Consider the following 25,055-nt stretch of genomic DNA (forward strand, 5'->3'; position numbering starts at 1 on the left):
TGCAGGATTGGGAGGAACAAGACAAACAGTTATACCATCTTCTGAAACAGCTGGCATAAACCACTCTGGACAGGATGAGACAAGGTGATTTATCTGGTTCAGAATAACAAGTTTTAAGACATTTACAAAATATTCAGATTTTTGTTTACACTTGATCTGCCCCTACACAACCTTCTCCAGGTCTGTAAAACTTCCCTCGGATGACCTTTGGGCCTTAACTCTGACATTGCTGTACATGAGCCAAAGGCCAAGAAATGAGCTGTCTTGGCAGCCTGGGGTTCTTACGCTGCTGAGGATGTTCCGATGCAGAGCTGAGCCATGAATGTTGGAACTCTCTGTGTTCCACAAACGAATGGTGTTGTCAGATGAACAGGTGATAAAGGAACTTGGGGGAAGGTAGGACTGATTGTTGTCCTTCACCTCGGGATACACCTAGAAGTACATAAAGAACAACCCCAAAGTGAGATGTCACTGTGGTTTGTTTTTATGACAGTAAGTTTCAAACTCAAATGCAGATGGCTGCTGCCTCAGCTTCCGACAAGTTAACAAGACAGAAAGGAATGATCCTACTCCAGAATTCTATTCTCACTGGCTGGCCAATCACCGATTTGTGTTCCTTTCACAAACCAATACTGAGTGGAGTTCCCTGGCTAAAACAGTAAGCCCCCTTGCTTTCTTCCACAGCAATGAGAAAGGAGAGAGCTGATATCCCTCATCTCTAAAAGAGCGCAATAGAGGGAGGCACTGGGCTGTTGCCAGACAGGGCACTGACAGAAGTGATGTTCTGTCATGCAATCAGCCCCCGAAAGCACTCTACAGCCATGCCCTGACAAAAGTGCACAGTTGCAGGAAGCTTTATAAATGCCCAATTGCATGACAAATGAACTTTCCTTACATGAGGGTTCAGACGAAGGTACTCCAAAGCAGAGCACCTTCATTAACTTCTGTCCGTCCCTGCCAGGAACAGGACTGAGCTAAAGCATCCCAGTGCTGTGTTCAGAACAGTGGGTGGGGAAAGAAGAGGAGGGAGTTTGGTCTGGGGTTTGCCCAGCCTGCTTTGGAGGCGGTGAAGGCAGGTTGATTGGAGCACCCCCCACCCCCCCGGTGGGTTGGGGAATTGAGGGCTCTAATCCACCCCACCTCCAGTGCAGGTGGGGCAAACCCAAAACCGAACTCCTTCCCCCATCCCATCCTAAAGACAGCACTACAGCTCATGGGGAGCAGGGGCAGGGCTATGGCAGAGGTACAAACTCAATCTGCCAACTTCCTCCCTCCCACAACCCAACAGGCAACATCTGCTGGATCAGGGGGATCACTGTAATTTGTGGTACTTCCTGGGAAGTGCCATGCAGCTCCCTGCTGTAACTCATATCTGTCAGCACCCAGTCCTTTGAAGCCTTACATACCACTGAAGAGTCATGTTCCAGGACAGGTTAGAAAGGTGATAAAGACCCTAGTTTTCTTCCTTCTCTCATTATCAAGTCTCCCTTTTCTGAGATGACCTGTGAATGTTGAAACTCCACACAAATTCTTACTTCCTGCCATGTCTCTCAGAGAGAGAGAGCGCACGCTAAATTTACGTACTGGAAGCCTTGCTGGGAAATGCATACAGACCTGGTAAACAGGTTAAGTGAGATCTGAGTTAAAATCTGATCATGTTTCATACATTTACCCTTAGATCATATGTTCAAAAAGTTATACATCATGCACAGCTAGACTGAACTGAACACATTTTAGGAGTCAGTTTGTGTTTAAAGGCCACCAATGACATCTCAAACATTTAATACTTAAAAAGGTACACATGTACCAGTTTCAACAAACACTGACTTTTTCCTGAATTTCTGGGAGGTGGAAATTGCCTTTTAATGGTATGTTATTTTTCAATAATGCTTTTCACCCAAAGAGCAGAGCCAGTCACAACTGCACATCCAAACAATAGCTCCCAATTCCACTGAGTTACAGCAGAACCAGAAAAACCACAAGAAGTGATTTGGGTTGATCCTCTCTGTAACCAGCATTTGCATTTAATTAAGAAAGTTCCTCAGCTACTTTCCTCACCTGCATCCCCCAACCCACCACATGTACTAGAAAACCACTCGTGGCCCACCATTACCTCAATGCTCCACACGCAGGAAGAGTGATACAAAGCAGAATAAACCTTGCCAACTTTCTTCGGGTCCTTGACATCCCACACGTATAGGCTGTGGTCATTATATACACATGATAGCCACTGGTTGGTGGGGTCAAAAGTCAGGGCAATCGTGTCTGGATACTTGGCATCAGTCATGCCAGAGAAGAGACGGCTGTGCAAAAATAGGACCATATTCTGGTTACTGAGTGCAACACTGGAGAAAAGTCAGACCAAGGAGCAAACAGGAAAAACTGGACCTCTTATCCTCTGAAAGACTAGAGGTTGGGATTAGCCAGAACCATACATTCGTGTAGGGTTAAAGCAAGCAAGATGGAGACGTGACCTGCTTGAACAGTATATCTGCCTACCAAAAGGGGCCTGAGATTTCTTGGATGAAAGGGGCCAGCAGAACTGGTCCCAAGATTTGGTTTTCTTCTTTTCAGTCTGCACATTCTGCACCTAGTTCATCCCTGGCTTAGCAGAGCCTCACTAACGTTCTGGAAACAGCCAGAACAAGAGGGTCTTCAAATCTTTGGAACCCTAGTCATTCCCTGTCCAAACACAAGGAAACGAGGAAAGCAGAGAATAATATTTTTGTCTCCTTACATCTCTGACACAAGCAGGTGGGAGTGAAATGCGGCAGCACAAGCAACAAAATGCCTACTTCTGCTCTAGTCTCTCAGCTACCCACAGGAGAAATTAAATTAAATTAAAACCCAGACAGAGAAGTCCTGGTGCTTCACACCAGCATAGAAAATAAATTCCAGAGCCATGTGGTAGAACAAGGACATCAAACTGGTTTGGCCCTCCAGGCTGCATCCAGACTCATTTCTGGTGGAGGGGCAAACAGCGGCAGTGTTGACCCCTACCAGGAACTAGAGGGCTTAACACCACTGATGCTCATCCTGCCTGTGCAGAAAGAAATCCCCAACAGGACTCCATACCCATATGAAGTAAGTGACTGCAGCACTGCTACTGCCACCTAATTCCTGGCCTCTCCAGGAGCATGATGGACTGGATGATTGCCACCTTTGTAGAAGCAAAATAACCATATTAAGAGTTCACAGAACCATAGAGAAGTGGGGCTGGAATGAACCTCCAGAAGTCATCTAGTCCTTTCCCCTGCTTCAGGCAGGATCATCCCTATCCAAACCATCCCATACCAACCATAATCTAAACTCTACACAAGACTACCATCAACCCTGACAACACAGACCAAACACCTTAACCTGCAGCAGAACCACAGCAGTCAATGTCCTCCTTCTAAGAAATATTGTCAATATATGCTCAAGGGATCCCAGGTAGAGGGCTACATCCACCATTACAGAGAAAGCAACCCCCCTCCCCACCACAGTTCATACCAATCTGGCCATGGGGTAAATTCTTTCTTAATCCCAAATATGGCCATCAGTCTGACCAAAAGTGGAAGGACAAGACCCCCCCTAGCCAGGAGCCTCTGGCTTTGGTCCCAGCAGATTCATTGGCACACCCCAGTTAAAACCCTCAGCTTTAGCTGCAGCCAACACCCAACGCTTCTGGAAAGGCTTAAAAACACCCTGACATGCAACAGAAAGGGCAGAAGGGGGCAACCAGCAAAGCCCAGAAGCACGGGAAATACCCACAGTATGCCTAGATCACCCCTGACAATCGCTGTCCAATCTCTTCTTGAACACCTCCAGTGATGGAGAATCCACAACTTCCCTAAGCAGACTATTCTACTGTGTCACTGTTCAACAGTCGATAGATTTTTCCAGATATCCAATCTAAACTTACTTTGCTACAGCGTCAAGCCATTAGTCCACGTCTTCCTCTCTGCAGCAAGAGAAAAAAAGGTGCTTTCCCTCTTTATGGTAGTCCTTCAAGTATTTGAAGACTGCTGGCATGTCCCCTCTTAGCACCTTTTCTGCAAGCAAGCTGAATATGCTTAGTTCCTTCAGCCTCCCCTTATGATTTGCCTTCCAAGCCCTTGATCATGTTTGTTGCCTGCCTCTGAACCCTCTCTATCTTCTCTATGTTCTTTTTAAGATATTGAGTGCAGAACTGCACATAGTACTCCAGATGAGGCCATGTCTTGTAACTAACGCTCCTACTGATGCAGCCCAAAACTGCATTCACCTTTTGTGCGGCTGCATCGTGCTGCAGACTCGTATAGTCTGATCTACCAAGACTCCCAAGTCCTTTTCCAAAATGCTGCCAGCCAGTCAGATATTACCCGTTTTATATTTGTTTTGATTAGTTCTCCCATTGTGTAGCACCTTGCATTTGTCCGCACTGAACTTCATCCTGTTAGCTCTAGCCCAACTTTCCAATTTGTCAAGATCTTTCTGAATTGTGTTCGCATCCTCCAAGTTTGCAATCCTTCCCAGTTTCACGTCAGCTACAAATTTGCTCAAGAAGCTTTCTATGCCAACATCCAAATCATTAATAAACACGTTGAACATCAGTGAGCCCAGGACAGATCCCTGTGACTCTATTCAAGACCCCTTGCTGTTCTGACATCAACCCATCAACCCATTAATAGCTTGCAGCTATTGAGCCAGTTATCTATTCCACCTTATAGTAGTTTTATTTAGCCTACATTTCTCCAATTTATTTATGAGAAGGTCATGTGAGACCTTGTCTAAAGCCTTGTTGAAGTTCAGATACACTATGAGTAGGGCCTGGTTTAAATTGCAATTTCATATTTTTTGTGAAAAATCATGAATTTAAGTGATTTTCACAAAAAAACATGATTTGCAACAAAATGCCACTATATAGCCACTTGCTAGGGAGTTTCCCAGCAAAGGGCCATACCATGGCATTTCATTGCAACAAGACAGTTGCTGTGAGCATTGGACGAGTGGGGAGTGCAGTGATATAATTTTAATTGCAGATTTTGCAAATGGCCATCCTTAGAATATGCTCCAGTAACTTCCCAGGTACTGAGGTGAAGCTAATCAATCCCCTTGGTCTTTTTTTTTTAAAAAGAGAGAGAAGCACTACATTGGCCTTTTTCCAGTTTTCTGGTACTTGACCCATCTCTCATGACTTCGTGAAGATCATTGCTAAGGACTCTAAGATCTCCTCTACTAGTTCCTTCAGGACCCTGGGATGAAGCTCTTTCAGCCCTACTAACTTGAAGTCAGACACAACAAAAGTTCTCTGACCATCCATTTTGTTATCTCCTCCATAATCTTGTCCCCTTCCTTATCCAGATAATCCTTATTAGGTATCTGACTGCACCTTAATTATTTTGTGAAGACTGAGGCAAAGTAGCTGTCGAGTAGCTCCACTTTCTTTGCATCTTCTTTAAAGAATTCACCCTGGCTTGTTAACAGAGGGCCCATAGTTTCCCTGGTCCTTCTTTTGAGGTCAACATACGTCTAGAACCTCCTCTTCTTATCCTTGTTGATCTCACCCTCCTTTGTGAGATGCAGTTTGTTTTTCATCTTTGCCTTCCTGATTTTGTCCCTGCAGGTTCTTGCTACTTCCTCACATGCTTCCTTGGCGATCTACCCATTCTTCCCTTATGCTTTCCTTTTGCATTTGAGCTAGCGTGAACTTACAAAGAGAGATACTCAGAGAGGACAGAGGTTTGGTAATTTACAAAAGACACTGAGCTCTGCAAAATTGGGCTGGAAATTTTGAGGAGAGAGATCTGCTCATTGTTCAGGTCTCCTGGTCAAAAACTAAGAAAAATGTCCTTTAAAAGTGTTATGAATGCTGCAAAACTCCAAGCAAAGGTTCAAATTAGGTTCAACTCCAAAACCCTGCAGGAAGATTATGAGTCATGTTCTGGCCACCTTAGCATGCAGAGGCCAGGGAGATTCATGCAGTGGCCACCTTAGCAAGCAGAGGCCAGGGGTGATTTAAATGGAACAACTCATGTAGTAAAGTGCAGCTGACTAGGATTCAGAAATTCTGGTTTTTATTGCTCTCTCTGCCACTAACTTGCTGGGCAACTGTAGGCAAGTTTCTTCACCTTTTTGTGACTTATTTTCTTCAAACACAAGCTAGAAATCATGCTTATGCTCATCTTTATAAAAGGGAAAATGGCACGGCTGAGTAAAGAAAAATCATTCTCAAATAATGGCCCCAAATAAGGGGATTTACTCTATTACCTCAGGAACTGTGCCTCCCTCTCCCTCACCACACTCCAAGATGCAAGCAAAAATGTTCTCTTTCGCTAACAGATATCACTAACCGCAGGAACTTCTCTCATCCCAAAAGCCAAGGGAGAGAATGTGAGCAGTCACTCACATTACATTAAAGGAATTCACTACCACCATGGACAAAGAAACAATTCACTCCAACTAATATATGAATTCTTCACCCCAGCAGATCAGACTGATGCTGCTTGGAGCACTCTAGACAGGCAGGTGCCAATGTACATATAAAATTTATCTGTAATTTATTTACAGAGGCTGCCCCTGCTGCCACCCTCAAGAAAAACAAGCACATGAACTGTGAAACTGTCCTTATTGACATGGTGAATCCAACTCCTGCAGACATTATTACTACTGGGTCTTTCCCATTATAGTCCCTAGGAAACTAGAATAGGTTCTCTCGATTTAAGAGGGAGAATAGAGCTTACATCAGCCTACCTAGGTAGTTGCAGCCATAGTATTATATCATCTAGCTCAGCAAATAGAAGGATTAGGTGAAGAATCTGGGGACAAGGGCCAAAGGGAATATACAATAATTGAAGGTTTGTAAGTCTGCACCCTAATTTTGCAAGTGCAAACTATGGGAGAAACACTGGAGGGCTGGGGAAGAGAAGCACAGGACCTCTTTTATTGAAAGCCAAGTAATGAATGCAGCTGTGGGCCGTAATGCTGGAGACAGGCATTCCACAAAGAAACTATGGTATGCACTGGTATAATAAGAACTTCTGTGTTTTCCAGTTTCCTTTAAAACAACACAGTTAGGATTGGAATCAGCCCTACAAATGCATGCTTGGGAGTCCCATGATTGCCTCTGCCTGGGAAGAATGAAAGACTTGGGACTAGTTAAGAGCACTTTTAAAGAGCAAGTGATTGGCTTTCGTGATCAAGTACTACCAGAGTAGGTAACCTCTTCAAAGTCGAAGCAATATTCCCAGCTCCATCCCTGGGTTACCATCCTGCTCCCAATTTAGCCTTTGGGCAATAGATAAACAGTAAATTATTCAAACTGTTTACTCAGCCCTCACAAGAAGTTTTTGCCCTGTTCAACCTTATTGAAACACTTAGGAAAAATTCAGTGCCTCTGTAGAAACAAGCTAAGTGTGAAATGGGGTGGGAAGGAGATGGGTGACAAAGGAAAGGGCAAAAAATTAAAAGGAGGACAGAAGGCACAAGATGGAAGGAAGGAAGAAAGAACATGCAGAAGGCCAAGAGATTGGGTTCACAAAAGCAATATCCCATGAAAGTCGCTGCATCTTTTGTCAATGAAGCTGTGTAACAGGGTAAGAACTCAGGGGTGCCAAGGCAAAGGTAAGCCCATTTAATTCATTATTGCAGCCCCATCTCTAACCCACCCAAGCTTCCTTTGTTTCCTTCCACCCTATTTACATTACCTGGCTTCAGTGATGCTGGCAATGTCTGTCCCCAAGAAATGTGGTTTCGGCAGCGTAGTTATAAAGTGAAGGTTCAAAGGGTTAAAAATCCGCACCGTGCCATCAGCACAACCACAGAAGATGTAGTCATGGTTCACAGAGATGCAGTTTGCCACGGTAGTCTGAGGAAGACACAACACCAACCAAAATGGTAAGCAGCGCTCTCACTTTGAAGATCACCACATGAATGAGAGCACACGAAGCGACTAGGGTCAGAAAGCCAAAGTGAAGTGAAGCGATGCGAAATGAAGCCATTGAGACCGAGTAAAAGCCTGAAATCCTGACCTCCTGTTTGAGAACTATTAAACCCAGTTTGCTACAGGAGCTAAATAGTTACTGAGCAGGGAGATTCAGCACTCAGGCCCTGCTCCTCTGTGGGTCCAAATTAAAAATTACCTCTGTAGATTTTAGCAGAGCTACACAGATTTTACACCAGCTGTGGATCTGAACCAATGAACGTTTCTCTTGTGCTCCTGAGATATGATCCACAACACAGGCTGGGAAAGAACATCTAGTTCTGCACAAGCCACTGAACATGTTTCCTGCTCCCGAGGGACAAAGGTGGGAAAAGTGAGAGTATTCTTCCTTCTGCTGGGATTTTAACAAATGGCAAAAAATGATGGAAAATGGAGAAAGGGCGAGTTGAAGGCAAAGACTTCATTCTGACTTACTGTGAAGCTGTCGGTGTTCTGAAGAGAAGGAAGAGGGGAAAGGCAGAATTTAGAGCAGAAAGGAAACAAAAGAAGAGGCATTTCATTTGGGGAAGCATGGAACCATTTTGCCATGGCTTCAATACGGTGAATCTTTCAGGGTTACCATTTTGCTTTACATTTTGTGGTTTTCTACCTTAAATTTAAACATGAAAATCTTAGGCCTCCCAAGCTGCTTGGCCAGCAAACACCAGCCAAGTCCACTACCACATAGAAAAACTGACTCTAAGACTCATGAAGGTTTTGTTTCTTGGGTGACAGGAGACACTGCAGAAGCAGTTTGCTCTGTCCCCGATAGAATGAGAGCTCCCCCTCGTCACTAACTTCTCCTGACCCTGCAACTCCTCCCCAACAGGGAGGAGCCACATCCAACCTCCCACAGACAGAAGGGCATTCATTGAAGGGTTAACCCTTGCAGACAGCACCTCAAGAATTAGAGGGCCCCTCAATACAATCCCTTTCAATGGCTAGCTTTGGAACAGAAGGCTCCATTTCCATCTCTGCCCTTCTAAGCGTGCCCTTTCATGGAACAAGTCTCCAAATTCTCCTCACGAGTCAACAATTCTCACTGCTAATGGCAGCTGGCAGCCTCCAGATGTCCCTGTCTCTCCCACTCCATGTCAACAGGTATGATCTGCAAGGACAGCAGACACAACTTACCCTCAGCTCCACCCACTTGTCTAGCAGTCGTTTTTCATTGAATTCACACAGGAGGCCTGAGGAGGTGATGCAGAAAGTGCTGTCAGCTTTTTTACCCCTTCCACATGCCACATCAGTGAAGAAGTTGTTCCTCAGCTCTCCCAGCAAACCAGAGCGCCCTAGCAAGGGGACTGTGGCATTCACCTGCCAAAAGACAACAGCCTGCTAGTGAGAGTATATAACATGCTACAGTAGAGACTGCTGTAGACAGTCTGACAAAAGAGGTTGTAATAACTAGAATGACAGGGTTGGCAGCAATCTCAGTCTCAAGGATCATACAAGTCCATCCCCCTGCATAAGTGCTCAATTCCCTCTTCCTAAATCAACCTAGCCAGACCTACTTGCTGCAGCTCCAGAATGCATTAGGACCAGCAGTAGCAGCAAATCGCAGGGAAAGAGTACCTGTTTTTGGCAATCTGGCATACATGTCAGCCAATAAGAGGCACTTGAAGCAATGCTGGGGTTAAACAATGGCTGGTCTTCCCTGATGACTGAGACCAAGCTGCAAACTGTACTGACTGATGCATCAATGGAAGATTCATGATATGAAATGTGAAGTTACCTTAGAATAAATTTGGCTTTGGGCTACTGATAAGCAAACTAACACAGAGTAATTTGATATAACACAGTAGCAGAGGAAGCCATGGAGCTAAATCCACTATCAGATGCTCTAAAAGCACCCCTCAAAATCACAGATGTCCAAATCAGAGGAAGAGGCACAGCACAGGTATGGCAAGCACAACTATGTTGCTATTGTCGCACACAAAAATGGAAGTGCCATTGAAAAAGAGTGTCAGAATATAGTAGAACTATGCTCAACTGCCACATGTGTCTTTGCAGTTGAATATAAGAAACCCCGGTTTGGGTGCCATGTGCAGCCTGCCCTAAATGACTGCCCACTGGAGGGTAAGGCTTGAGAGCCATGGTCCAAAAGACTCTCATTCACTTCAACTGATAAATCAAAGAGTCATTCTGTGGGCTCCTGCTCCCCTCAAAGCTATTGGAAAGAGCCAGATACTAAAGATGCCCTACTCATTGCTTCTCCTTGACATTTTTCCCATCCCTTGTTCTCACCTTGGAGGTTTTGCTGTCATCCAAGTACCAGAACTTGATATGCCGGTTACCAACTGTGACGAAATAACTACAGTCCTCTGAGAATGATACTGCTGTCACCTTGCTTGAAACCTTGTTGGCTGCCACCACAATGTTTTTCTGAAAAAAAAAGATAACTTGTTTAAGCATCTTACTTGATACAAGTACTGAAGAGGTTCATTTCAACTACAGGCCTGGCCTCAGCCATTAATCATATTCTAGTAACTAGCTCATCATGCCTTTGTACCAGTCCCACTTCTCCACTGTCTTAACTAGATGAGTCAGCAACCACCAGGGTCCACAGTAACAGTACTGCCTGGGCCTTGGCTATTGGTTTCATCATCACAGGGAGCTCAGAACAAGCATACTTCCCTTTCTAAACAATGAAAGCACAGTATGCCAATACCAGCTGGAGGTCTTTCAACCCCCAAGCAGCAATGGGCAGAACATCCAGAACAGGTAGTATGTATTTTCCACAGGAAACCACTATAAATCTCTTCACGTGGGGAGTGGAATGAAATTACAGATGAGCAGAGGAGATAAAGAAGATGCTTCTATTCAGCCCTAGAGGAAGAAGCAAGACAGTTGGGCCTGTTGCAGTTCTCCCATGCACACATCAAACGCCCAAGGGAACAGGAGGGAAGAAGCACAAGAGAGGGTTTTTCCCAAGGAGAATGACCAGGCTGCAGGAGCAGTCTCTCCCTGACCCTTGTGCTTGAACATTTTTGTCCACTGATTAGTATCCAAGAGAGGATTAAAAGCTCGTCTCTTTCCTCTGTGGCTGCATCCACATGAGCGCGGATGTTTGTTTCCCTAGGGACAAGCAGCAGCTACTTCCCTGGGGACCGCTACTTGTCCCTGGGGAACAACCATGGCACATGCCCTCTGGCGCATGGCAAGTTACCCAGGGTGGTGTAAGGGGGGCTGCCACCACATGTGCCACCCTGCTTTTTTTTTTTAGCGTAGATTTTTTTTTTACCCCGAGATCTCCCAGAAAAAACACGCCCCACACTGCAGGGTAGCAACATGGAGAACACCTGCACGTGTGATGTGTGGTGTTGCAGACAGATCTGTGGTGCCACCTACCGCACATCCACACTCGTCTGGACGCAGCCAGTGTGTTTTAAGGTGGGCCTTTTTCTGCAGTATTCAATTACCCAATAATGCAACAACTGGAGATATTAAAATGCTCACTTGGATCAACAATTCTTATCCTCATTTTTCCTCCTTCCCTCCCCTCTCACAAGCCATCCCTCCAATGCAGTGTCCAACTCAGAAGCTGTGGCTCTCCAAGAGGCCTGCTGCATGTCTGTCCCAAGTTGCTGAGAGACCTGCGGAGTCAGGGGAGCAAGATAAGGCTGTGGCACCAGCAGCACAGAGGCAGTCTCCAGTCCAGATGCAGTGGGCTTTAAGACAGCTCTTCCCCAAATGAGAAGACAGGGAATGCTTTTAGAGCCCTCCCTCCCAGTCATCAACAATCACACAACTGCTATGGGCTTTCCCCTTGTGAGAACCAGAAAGTACCACAGACTTGTTTCATCAGGACCAAACTTCCAAATCAGCCTCTCAAACTGGAAAAGGGGATATTACAGCAGCTATCTCCTATGAGAGAGGAAAGATGGCCTTCTGGTTAAAGGAAGGTTCTGGGCTCCTGTCCAGTTCCCAATTCCAGGCTCTGCCACTGATTTCTTCTATGACTTTGCAGAAGTCATGCTCTCTGACTTAAGTTCCCCATCAGGAAAATTAGAAAAATAATCCTCTCTCCCCATATTTTTCTGCAGTGGTCTATTAAGTTCTTTGGCACAGAGGAAGTCTATCAACCCATGTATGTGTAGTGTCTACCTCAACAGGGACTCCCCAAGCAAGCACTAAGAAATAAACAATACAAGAACACAAAAACCTGGATCATCAAGGCAGCACAAAGATTTTCATACTAAGTAAGCAATAACTTTACTCTATGATACATTCATCTTTCAATCATTATCTTCAGTTGTCTTATATAGAAGAACTGAAAGATTACACACTGGATTTTCAATGGACATAAGGACTCTGCTGTTTTAAACTTCAGAGAGAGACTCAGACAAGAACTGGGCAGGTTCAGAAAGCAGAGTCAGAAATATTAGCTAACAATGGAGATGACACATGAAGAGAATCTGAACTGTAGCCTGAGGGAGCTGATGAAGTAGTTAACAGCATACCAAAGGGAATGTAGACCTGCAGCTGCATAACAAAATTAACAGTCATATTAAGATTTAAAAAACCCACATCTCTCCTAGAGAGGGCTGGTTACTGCCAGAGGTAAAGACAGAAGTAGAGGGAAGGAACCAACTCAAACTAATGGAAACATGATCATCTGGTTCTCTTAATATCACAAAGGGCCCCAGGCTCAATATGTTTATTGCCATTATAAAACACTTATACAATGTCGTCAATTTGCATATACAATCTAAAAGAGAATAAAATAAAGCACAGCCTGTATTCTGGTCTAGCACTGCCCCCACGCAGTACATATCTGGTCCCTGTGCCAGGTATACCTGATTACCTCCTCCATACAGCTGTACTGACCGTCCTTTTTAAGTGCTTCTCATTCCTCTTCCTTGCATCAAAGAAAGGGTTTATAATATTCCCATTCCAAACAGAACAAAAGCAAAATGATTCATGAATGTCCATAACAGGGACTCACCAAAAAGAGACAGAGCGAGAGAGAGACTTCTAGCTTGTAACCCATTCCCCTCCCCCATCATCACCTTCCCCCAGATGAATTAGTTTAACCAGGCGCTATAAAAAACACAAGACACTAACAGTCTTGCAGCCCAGACCCCTCTGACTCCACAGCAAGATATCATCCATCTTGTAAATTGTAAGGAACAACCCTGGGGATAAACTAAACAACTAAACAGGCCTCTTCCATCTCTAGCTTGTCTGATTCTATGAATGTCAAAGACAATAGACTTAAACGCCATAATCAGACTTACTGATAGTCCCTCTCTCTCCTCTGTGTGTACGCATGCTTTTCCATGACATTAAACCAACCTTCCTGTACACTTACCTTCCATGACCACACATTGACGATCATGTCATGCTGATAACCCACTGAGACAATGTACTTGGAGCTAGGCGAGAAAGAGACGCAGGCCACACCATACTTGTGTTCTTGGAGCTCAGCCACCTGGGTTCGTTCGGCCACATCCCACACGCGAACAGCTGGCATATGTCCACTCTGGAGGGAAGAATGGGACACAGAAGGCAATAAACCTAACTCATAAGATTACACAACAGCCACAGTTTATCAAACCAGGATGAGGAAAGAGCTCAACCCCTAGACCTTCTATTGGCATTACAACTGAGACCACAATTATAATGAATTAGCTAATTTTATCTTTGCCCTTTCAGCCAGTATCCAAGCAGCTAATAAATAACACCCTTAAAAAAATTAGAAGAAAATGTACCAAAATTTTCACCCATCTCTGTTCTTGAGAATGGAAATCATTAACACAAGGGTAGCATTTAGGGGGTCTTAAACCAGGTCTCCACACCTCAAAAACTTGATGCCACCATTGACAGTCTCTCACACTCTCAGAAAGGACTATGGGACATTAGCCATCTTCTCACACTCAGAGGCTGTCACTCATAGTTAGGGTTTCAGACACATGGGCAGAAAGTAGAGCGGGAGAGAGTGCACCCCTTATTTTAGAATATTTGATCTGTGAAGCAGCAGAAGGCTATGATCTCCAGGGATGTTTGCCAGCATTATGTCTGCGAGAATGTGTATATATATGAAGAGCATATATGAAATAAAATAGTGGATAGGTAGAAATGCTTGCCAAATGCGTGCCTGACAAGAAAACCCTACTAAGCATCTTCCTCATGATTTCACATGGAAGCCTGTCAATAGGTAGCCCTGCAAGATAACATCTCCATGGCAACAAGGCAAAATGCATCTTTTCTGGTCTGGGTTAAAGCAAGTCACTTGACTGTGTGTAGGAGTAATACATTTGCTTGCAAAAAAACTTGAAGCCTGGAACCCAGAACCGAGCATGTTTAATTGTCCTGCTGTTTCACAGCTTTACCAATATAGTCACATGGCCTGAAAAACCACAGCAGTCACATTTTAACATGGTCAGCTCAGTTTTCTCTGCTAACATGACACAGTTACACTTAATGACAGAACAGACTCAATACAGCTACTCTTCAAAGCATTTATATTCCTTTAACACATGCAACTTTTAGATTTCCATCCCCCCCTTTGAGACCTTACCAAATTGAACGCACATTAAATAGTGTAATATTCACCAACATTAAGCTCCATCAGCTCCCTACAGACAAGAAACTTATTCTTCTGGGGAAAACCTCCATTTTCTTTTATATTTGAGATCTGCAGACTAGAGTTATCAGGTATGGTGGCCTGAGGGGCAGCTTCTACATTTTGACTCCAGAAAATCTAGTCATGCATCAGCTTGAGGTATTACTAGACAGAGCCAATAGACCTGAGCTTGCTAGAAATCAGACAGCATAAGCTGAATGCCTCTGGGTCAGCAATTACCAAGCTATTCTAACTGCAATACTTCAGGAGGCAGAACTAAGCCAAGAACAAGTGCTACCTCCAGCAGGGGACACTATAAGACAAGATAAATGCTCAAAATAAAGGCCTCTAGGAGGACACAGACCCAAATGGCTGCTGAGCTGGTTAAAATATTTTTTTTTCAAAAATTTTGAGCAAAGGGAAATGGAGGAAGGAGGAAAAACATTTCACCATGTTCCAAATTTTCCACATTCAATTTCTCAGCAAAGTTTCAAATTGAAACACTTTGTTTTGCATCACTGGGGAAAATGACCAAAGCACATGCACATGAGCATTTTTAAACCTTCACTCCATACCTCAAGCAAGGAGAAAAAAAAGTGTCATTCAAAAACCATCAAGGTCAAATTTAGCTTTTTGAAAATAAAATATTTGGCTTTAAGTGTTTATAGCAAAATTCTAAATTTTCAACCAAATGAAAACCATGTTTGGGTTCAAAAAATGAGTTGTTAAAAATAGTTTTGATGGATGATTTTTAACCGTCTGTGCTGAGCAACTGTAACCTGCTACAGAAGATAAAGCATAGGTCACCCTCTGTACTTGATCTATAAAAGAAATGAGCATTATAGCCTTATCTAGGAAGATTTCCAGTTAGTAAGAGCCAACATCTTGGTAACTGAAGCAGGGGCTTCCAGGCCTAAAACAATTAACTCCATAGCCTGCACTCAAGCTTTGTAGCTTGGGGTTGTAATATACTTCTCTCTTCTGCTGTTGGGGCCCAGGAGGGACCTGTAACACATATAGTAAGTCAGTTACATAGGCATGGAGTCCAGTGACACCAAGCGTTAATGACACACAACAGCAAACCCAGCATGACCAAAAAGGAGACAATCAACATTTTTGTGGGTTTCTAAGATCCAACACTTTCAAACTCCAGCCACGTACATTATACATTTCTTAGACTTCTAATTCAGACCAGACCTGCAATGCTTGCCTCCTAGACATTTGAAAGGCAAAAGATGTCACCAGCAGCAAAGTGTACAGTGCCAAAGCCACAGACACCAGCATCTCTGTCACTAATCCAAAAGCTCCATTCCACACAGGCTTTTCACTTTTTCCATGACATTGTTACTGTCTTGGATCATTTCCTGAGGGATAAGACCCTAAATTCAATCCAGCAGCTAGGAATTCACAGTCCCTTCCTTTCCTCCTTCTGTAATGTTAGCAGGTGGAGTCAGTGTCCTTACCTAATCTCCACACTACCTTTAGCACAAGGATACCATCCCAAGAGTTTTACTACCAAGATGGAAAGACAGAACACCTAAAAAAAACACTTTCTACAGGCATTTAGTAGCAACTCAGGGTCATGCTAAAGATAACTGACAGAATGCCAGAACTGTATTTCCCTATCTAAAGCAGTGCAGAGGTTCCCTCTATAGCTTTTCTAGGAGTAAAAACCATGTGAAAAGGCATGCAGACTAAACAAAACCCAGGTCTTCTCCATAGTTCCCATCCCCCAATCTATAGTAACTAAACTTCTTCCACCCCAATCTAAAACGGTATAGACAAGAAAGATGCACCTCTTCCCTCTTAAACAGTTTCCAGCACTTACCTCTCCAGTAACCAGATACTTTCCATCAGGGGAGAAAGCGAGAGCTGTAATTGTTTTCCTAAAAAAATATGAAGAAAGAGAGAGAGAGAATGGGATGCTATGAAATGGTGCCAGTACTTGATTTCACTGCAACCTGCCATGACTGGGGAGCGGAACAGGATGAGCTGGAAGGAGGCCCGAGTTGCATGTAATGACCCGGCATGGCAGTTCTGTTTTCAGGGACTGAACACTTGCAGTGGGGATTCCCTGCAATCCAAAAATCTAGCCTTGTGTTAGCAGCACAGAAAGGGTCCTGCAGGCCTGGACTTGCCACTGAACACAGGTCTTTTTACCTGACAGCTGGAGGGTTGAAGCCTCAGGTGAAAAAAAATTTATGCAAGCCTCACAGAGTTAGAGTAAAACAGCCTCCATGCCATTCCTTAGAGAAGTTCCTCCTGAGCTCTTGCCTAACTGGCATTGCTACAGCTTTCCCTACAAGAACTCATGAGCAGAGGAGCTAGAGTTAAATTAGTTTGCCTTTTCTCCCCATGATAATTGTTGCTGGTAGAATTTTGGACTGAAGTAGCTGGGAGCAGGGTTCCTGCCTCCTACAATTCTTATGATTATGTTAGAGCCATAAAAAGAGGACCTGACTGTTACCTCACCCTGTAACACCAGGGCAGCTGTTTGAGTTGCACTCACCTGGAGCTGTTTAGAATATGGTGCTGCTTGTTTTTCCTAGGGTTGAATAGCACAACAACGCACCTAGACAGAGATAACAGAAGAACAAAATGAGATCGACATAACTGGCTGTGGGTACCAAAGCAAGAGTTACTCTCCTATCCTTGGCAGAAGAGTGAAAAAGCAGCTCAGAATCACTGCTCCACCTTCTACCCTCGTGGGTTGAATTTCAGCTATCTGGGATGGATGCTAATGCCATAAATATAGTCACTCTCAACTGTGAGCCCTGGGTCTCCTACCAGTCACAAGCTAAACAGAAAGATTCATTAGAAAAAAAAAGTCTTTACAACATTGCCATGATTCTGTCCCTCTCCTGCACCCTCACCAACGGCTATGAAAATGGCCCTACACTCTGGCCACCAAACCAGGATGTCTACTTAAGTGGACAAAGTAGGGCATGAAGAAAGAGGGGTTAGATGAGGGAGAGCTTGGGGGGGTTGGGGGAAGGAAAGAACTGTGCCTATTCTCTGTGCAGACTTTAACCAGATTTCCACCAACACCATCTTGCCAGCAACTGCCATTCCAGCTCAACCACCTTGCCTAAAATAACCCAGTGACTAAGACCTAGCCCTATTGGGACAGTAAAGAATTGTCCACGCTGCTTTAATGATAAGCCTGGGAGCACCACTGTGAAGCACAGGCCACCCACTTACTTCTGCTCCAGACATGCCAATTCCCAGAAACCGGACGACCTTGGCACATCCCTGAGCACGTGCTGGCAAGCACACCTGAGAGCAGAGGCTGGGCACGTGCTTGACTAATCCAAGACAGCTACTCTGCCTCACTGCAGGGTCTGGTACACACTGAGCAGGAGTGAACAGGCAGAGCACACTTTGAGGGGTGTTCCTTAGCTCTGCACAGAAGCCGCATAGACAAGCTTTAAGCAATCTTCCATTCCTACCTTTCACAGTAGTCAAGGATAGAAAAGGCTTCAGTTTTGAGCAAGAGTCCAGGTCACTGACCAGTCAGAAAACAAGAGGCGCAATGGAAGAACCCCCCTGGCTTCACAGGAAGTTGGGCATTTTGTCCTTAGCATGCTGTGCTGGCCCCACTTCCATGCTACAAGCTGGGTAAGCTCTTTCCCTTCTCATACTCCACAAGGGTAAACCCTTTAGATGATATTTCAGCACCCTCACACAATGCCGTGCCATGTGACAGCACAGAAACACACACCTCTGTGCCAAGGTGTCATTGTTCCAGCACAAGAACAAAGAATTATACAAAATCGCAACAAAGAATTATACAAAATCGCATTGCCCAGACTAATAAAGAGAACATAAGAATGGTCAATATAATGTCAGATTACTTGTCCTTCCAGTCTGGTATTTTTATTCTAATACAGATCAGACTGCATGGCCATCTTTGATCTGACATACACACACATTCAGTTTTTGCCAAGATGGATTTTACTTTAGTATTTGAAGGAGGAACAGGGCAATAGGTTTGATATTTTTACATCTTTCCCACAAAATTCAGAGCTGGATTGGCACAAGTAGAACAAACCAGTGCTTTTCTGATGGCCTTATGAGGTTTTGGTCAAACTGGTCTGCAGTGCATGAACACTGGAAGGAAACCCTTCTAGTAATGACCCAATGAGAAGCTGTAAACACAGAAAACACACAGCAAACAATGCTTCTGAAAGATGCCTGCATTTCTACCCAGTGGAGTGTTGATTCTGGTGTCTAATGACAGTCTAGATGGTCAACTTGTTCACTAATTTACTGGTAACTATTTCAGAAGCAGCATCCAGCTTCTCAGGATTACCAAAGCAGCTTGCTTAGACAATTACAGCACCTTTTGCTCTCAAACTGAACTCTGGTTTGATTTCACTGATATTTATGGGACTGTACACTACTTAGTGGCAGACTTACTGCTGCACAAGTGGTGTTTCCAGGTAGTCAGAATTAGGTATCGTTTTCTTCACAAAGGCCCTGCAGAAACTCTTGACAATAATATTTAAAGGTTTTATTTCTAGGTTATGGTATCATCCTTAACCTGAAAACGTAGCCCTCGAGAGCACTCTGAAAATACAAAACGGTACTTTTAAAAATAATTCAGTGATTGACCTGAGAATCTTCCATGAATCTTTTGTTTCTTAGTGAAGCACTTGTATGTTTCCCAATGAAAGGCACTATAAAAGTGCCAATTTTTTTTTCCTAAAGGCAGCCCATGTGCAGGGATGTACTGGTTTCTGATACAAAGAGGAAGGAAATCCATCTGTCACCATCACAGCTGCTTCAAAGGGTCATGGAGAAAGTTCTACCCCTCTGCAACAGGAAGACTGCTTGGAATAGCTGAGGTGTCAGTGTGAATGGCTCCTTGGAGAGGTTTCAGGCAGCATACGGGAGGGCACGTGAATGTGCTCTGTGTGTGCTGGGAGTGGCTAGCATGAGACCCCCTAAGAAGAAATAACAAGCAGCTCTGGTAAAGGGAAAACACAAACATTTCCCAAGCTAAATTTAGAAGAATGGAAAGGAATCAGATGTCAATAGCACATTTACGTACAGTATCTGAGTCAACAGCAATTTGCCTTTTTCTCAGATGCACATCTAGTTTCTTCTTCCTCCCCTCCTCCCAGCTCCACTCCTTGTTCTTTTCCAAATCCTACTGGCTAGGGACATAAATAACACACAAACTGATATAAGTGATTGGAAACTGGTTTAAACCACTAACAGAACAGACTTAAACTCCATTCAAAGTGGCCAAAACTGGATAGATGTATTAGACTTAACTGATTTAAGTTAAATAGGTTTATTAAACTTGTGTCCCAGATCCCCTCCAGATTAAAGTTAACTCACAGTTCCCCAGCATCCCAGGATACTTTGTACCCCTCCCCCTGCAAACATCCCTCACAGGGTGGGCAGGCTAGCCTTAGCCCAAGCTGTCTGCTCCAGCCAAGTAGGGTGGCATGCTTTAGTACCCTCAGCCTCTGGTCTGAGCCACTGCAGGCATGTGGCTGCATTTCTGGAATCAAAAGCGAATGTCTGTTCACTTGCTTATTGGTTCAATTTATGCAGCTTAAACTAACCTGTGAAGACTGAACTGATTCAGCCTTGGGCTTTTTGACTATCTGTACTTAGCCCCAAAGTCCTTGCCCCTCTCTGTCAGCAAGCTAATTAAAAGCAGATTTATGCAGAAGTCTGTTTCCTTCTTTCTTCCCTTCCTCCCTGCATTGGCCACCCACCTCCCCAAAAGGTTTGCTAAGATTAAAAAGTCAATTATGTAATTTCTTTCCAAAGCTATTAATCAATTCTGCTTTGTTGCATCTTGTGGGATAAATGATCAGAGACAGAGTTCATGGGTCAAGTTCTTCCCTGCCCCTGCAATCTTGGCTATTAACAGATGCCGCAGGGAAGAGAGAAAACTCCATTTGGACATCAAACAAAAGCCTGGCTCCTCTTTTTTCAAATACAGTCTTCCTTGAACATTGCTGCAGGAGTAAGTGAGAAGAGCAAACAGCTCCATCAACTTCAGATCAGTCACTTCCATAGCGCCTGGCTCATAAGGCTGTCTTGGCTTCTGTCCTCATCTCTCAGGAGTTGCAGTGCCACACTGTGGCACTCTCCTGCCTCCCCCAATTTAGGCAAAGCAAGAGTACCAGAAGTTGCTTACTTTTCCCCTCAGATAACTAAGATAGAAGAAGGAAGCATTTGGTGAGATGGGGTGGCCACCATGCAGCAAGCAAAATGCAAGTGGCAGAGGCGGCCTGTGTGGGTGGCAAACGGAAGATCAAGGAGGGGGCAGGGAGTACAGCTGCAGATAGGGCAGGCAGCCGAAAGCAAAGCAGCAGATCATGGCAGAGGAAGGGGACTGGAATGACACTCACAGAGTGTAGAGCTACTTTGTGACATGCAAGTGTTGGGCCCTATGCAACAGGGAAACTGTTTTCTCTCAAAGTGAAGGAATCCCCCAAAGTGAAAGGATCTGGGTGCTCCTGGAAAGTGCAGGCAAATGGAGAGCTGTTTCCCTTTTCTACCTCACCATCAAGATTGTTATAAGCCTGTGTACAGACAGCTCTAGACAAGGGGCCAGAACTTGCTCAAGAATCTGTCCTGTTGCTGGTGCAGAAAACACTCCACCCACCCTAGACACAACAGTTAAGATGCATGCTTGAGCAAGATCAGAATATATTAGGGGAAAACTAATTATGCAATAAGAAGCCCAACACAAAACAAAAGGATTAACCGTATTTTAAAAGTTACTAAACTGATGAACTGAAAATTATAGGCTGTCAAACATGAATATTGTGTGACCTAGGGCAGTAAGGCTCCCAAAGTCACTAAACTTCTGGAGGGACTGGAAATATTTAAATCAGCTGATCCTGACAATCTCCACCCCAGAGTGCTAAGGGAATTAGCAAAGGTCATTGTGGGACATTGTGGGACACCTGGCACGGCTTTACAAGCACTCATGCTATTCCGGTGTGATGCCAGAGGACTGGAAAAGGGCCAACGTGGTTCCCATTTTCAAAAAAGGGAGGAAGGAGGACCCACAAAACTATAGGCCAGTTGGTCTTACCTCAATCCTGGGCAAGTTTTTGAGAGAATTATTTATCCTGACACATGTCCACGAGGAGCCAGCAGGGAGATTATGCTTAGAGGCAACCAACATGGGTTCATTAGAGGCAGGTCCTGTCAGACCAACCTGGTGGCCTTCTATGACCAGGTCACAAAATCCTTAGACGCAGGGGTAGCGGTGGACGTAGTCTTTCCAGACTTTAGGAAGGCCTTCGACACAGTCTCTCACCCCATTCACATTAAAAAAATAGGGGACTGTGGCGTCAACACCCACAGTCAAATGGGTCACTAACTGGCTGGAGGGCCGCACCCAGAGAGTGGTGGTAGACCTGGAGGGATGTGGGCAGCAGGGTCCCCCATGGCTCAGTCCTCAGGCCCGCACTGTTCAACATCTTCACCAGCGACTTGGACGAGGGGGTAAATAGCACCCTGTTCAAATTCGCACATGACGCTAAGATGTGGGGGGATGTGGGTATACTAGAAGGGAGGAATAGGCTACAAATCGGACCTGAACAGGTTACAGGGGTGGGCGGATGAGAACAGGATGGGTTTCAACACTGACAAGTGCAAGGTGCTGCACCTGGGGAGGAAGAACTAGCACCATACCTACAGGCTGGGGAACTCCCTTCTCATCAGTGCAGAGGCAGAAAAGGATCTTGGAGTCATCATTGATGCCAAGGTGAACATGGACTGACAGTGTGGGGATGCGATCAGGAAGGCCAACCGCACCTTGTCATGCATCCACAGATGCATCTCAAGCAGGTCCAAGGAGGTGATCCTCCCCCTCTATGAGATATTGGTCAGGCCACAGCTGGAGTACTGCATCCAGTTCTGGGCACCGCACTTCAAGAGGGATGTGGACAGCATGGAGAGGGTCCAGAGGAGGGCCACCAGCATGATCAGGGGGCAGCAGGGCAGGCCCTACGAGGAGAGGCTACGGGACCTGAACCTGTTCAGCCTCCACAAGAGAAGGCCGAGGGGGAATCTAGTGGCTGTTTACAAACTAGTCAGAGGGGACCAGCAGGCATTGGGGAAGTCCCTGTTCCCCCGAGCACTACCAGGAGTGACTAGGAATAACGGTCACAAGCTGGCAGAGGGTAGATTCAGGCTAGACATCAGGAGGCGCCCAATTCACTGTCAGGGCGGTTAGGATCTGGAACCAAGTTCCAAGAGAAGTGGTGCTGGCTCCTACCCTGGGGGTCTTTAAGAGGAGGCTAGATGAACACCTTGCTGGGGTCATTTGACCCCAGTACTCTTCCCCACCATGGTAGGGGGTTGGACTCAATCTGCACAGGTCCCTTCTGACCCCACTAACTATGGAAACTATAAGCCTACCCACCAATACAGCAGCAGGGGGACTGGGGTCACACTGCGAGCAGCAGCAAATAAGTAAGAACAAAAGCTCCAGTGACCTATTAGCAGGGCTCCACAATATGAAGGCGGAAATTTCTTCAGGGGTTAGACGTTTACAACAGGCTGAGGATTGCTTAGGTCAGTGGTTTTGGACCTTTTTTGTACTAGGACCTATTTTTAAACATCAATGGCCAGTCTTGACCCAGTGCCCCTCACTCCTGACCCACTGCCCCCTGTCCTCAGGTTCCAGCCCCCCAGTGGGTGTGTGGATCCTCCCCACCCCACATACCCCAGGTGTGTGTGGGGGGGCATGGAGGACCCCAAGCAACCCCTTGCAAGATCGATCTCTGCCAGCCTACAAGAGAAAAGCCACAGTTTCCTACGTTTTTCTCCTTTAAAGGAGAATCCACTTTTCAAGTTTGTTGGCAACCCTTTCATATATTCTTGTGACCCACTTCTGGGTGGTGACCCACAGGATGAGAAATGCTGGCTTTGGTCATGGACTACAAAGAGGAGGAAAAACGGCTTTGGAAAAAACATGAACATTTAAACCAGTTTAGCATCTATGAGTCACTGGGGCTGTAATGAGGTTGGAAATTTTACACATTTGAACTTTTCAGCATAGACGATAACCCAGTTTTAGTTGCCATGGCTCATGGCTGCCATAGCTCCTGGCTGCCGCCTCCAAACTCCTCCTTTCCCCTCAACAGCCCAAGTCCCCAGGTTCTTTCCACCAGGCTCATACCCATAAGATTAAAATGCTTTCTTTGTGGACCCTGAGGAAGGTTATCCCACACGTTCTGCCAAAATACCCCATGTCCAGGCTGCTGGCTGCTCTAAACATCCTGCAGTACTGATCTCAAGCAGCTATTTGCCTCCTGCATCTATCAAACTACACAAAGCACCAAAAGTAGCAGAGGTGGTGGAACATTAGAGTTAAACAAAAGAAACAATCGCATGGTAATCTGTAGAATTGGGCAGCCACAAACCACAAAGCATGTATCGTACTTGCACGTGCACTTAAAACACCCACTCACCCTCTAGGGATGCGGGAAAACTGCCAATTATAGAGCCTACGCTAAGTTCTTAAAACGTGTTTCTATAATGCATGTTCCCTTGACAATTGATTTATTTCAGTTCTAATGCAAAACATCCACACTACCCAGTGACTGAAAGCTAAGGCCATCTCTAGGAGGTGCAGCAGTGATGGGCAGCTCAAGACAAGACAGCTGAAGGTTAAAACGACCCAACCTCCTCCCGCTGGTTTACATTAGGAAACCATCCAATTCACTTATGAAAGAGAAATCTGGCTGTGTAAGAAAAGGAGCCTTGTACAGACCATTTCCAACTGAAATGCTGTTGAGAAGGATGAAGACCTGATCAGCAACCAACAGCAAGATCACAGCCAAAAGCATGAAATCCTCACAAGCCCTGTGCCAAGACTTCCACACACTGCCCTCTCCAGGAACAGTGCTACTGAAACACTTGGGGGTGTGAGGTTTGATGTAACATTGTACTTGCTAATCTCTCAGAAATTACTTGCTTCAATACCTTGAGAATTTTACCTAGAGTCAAAACTGCAATATATACAGCAACATGCAGGAGTGAACTTGCTTTACAGACCTGCTGAGGCACCTGCTTCAACGACCTCTTGCTCACCACCTGTGCTCTCCCTCTGCCTGCTCTCTAGTGCCAGTCCCCCTTTGATCAACATTTGGCTTCCAGCCCCAGCTACAACCTTTACAGCCACAGCACAAGATCAAAGAAACACAGTTTCAGAATGTAAGTCCCCATAGCAGAAAACATCTGGATGAGAGAAATGCTGAAGAGGTATAAACAAGCTACTGGAAGCATGACAGGGAACTGCAGTGGAGACCAGAAGAGAAACTAGGGGCAGAAGAAGAAAGAGAGCATTATTGAAGTTTCAGGTCTGCCCCCAGGTTCTAAGGAAAATCAGGACTCCAGGCAAATTCTTGGGAGGCTGCAGGACCTCTTGCAGAAGTGAAGCCCACTGAGGTCAAATGACCCTGCTGAACAGCAGCATAGACTTGACTGGATTTATATTCTGCCTCTCTAACTGCATTTCAGGTTAGTGCCATCTTCCCCGTGAAGCAGTACAGGGCAAAT

At 45.1% G+C, this 25,055-nt stretch overlaps 1 protein-coding gene across 2 annotated transcripts in view; it reads right to left on the reverse strand.

Annotated features, from left to right (window-relative positions):
• Positions 1 to 25,055, reverse strand: part of MAPKBP1 (mitogen-activated protein kinase binding protein 1) — a 131,317-nt gene that overhangs the window by 42,635 nt on the left and 63,627 nt on the right. For both annotated transcript variants that reach the window (XM_090033365.1, XM_090033364.1), the window contains exons 4-11: positions 17,020 to 17,082; positions 16,339 to 16,396; positions 13,257 to 13,427; positions 10,190 to 10,327; positions 9,077 to 9,259; positions 7,668 to 7,828; positions 2,114 to 2,303; positions 286 to 432 (exon numbers count right to left, since the gene is read on the reverse strand). In XM_090033365.1, the coding sequence (XP_089889491.1) occupies positions 286 to 432; positions 2,114 to 2,303; positions 7,668 to 7,828; positions 9,077 to 9,259; positions 10,190 to 10,327; positions 13,257 to 13,427; positions 16,339 to 16,396; positions 17,020 to 17,082 (1,111 nt within the window). The remainder of the gene's footprint in view (positions 1 to 285; positions 433 to 2,113; positions 2,304 to 7,667; positions 7,829 to 9,076; positions 9,260 to 10,189; positions 10,328 to 13,256; positions 13,428 to 16,338; positions 16,397 to 17,019; positions 17,083 to 25,055) is intronic.

This window comes from Crocodylus siamensis, chromosome 2 (genome assembly GCF_052110815.1).
Source record: "Crocodylus siamensis isolate JL-2025a chromosome 2, ASM5211081v1, whole genome shotgun sequence".
Classification (NCBI taxonomy): Eukaryota; Metazoa; Chordata; order Crocodylia; family Crocodylidae; genus Crocodylus; species Crocodylus siamensis.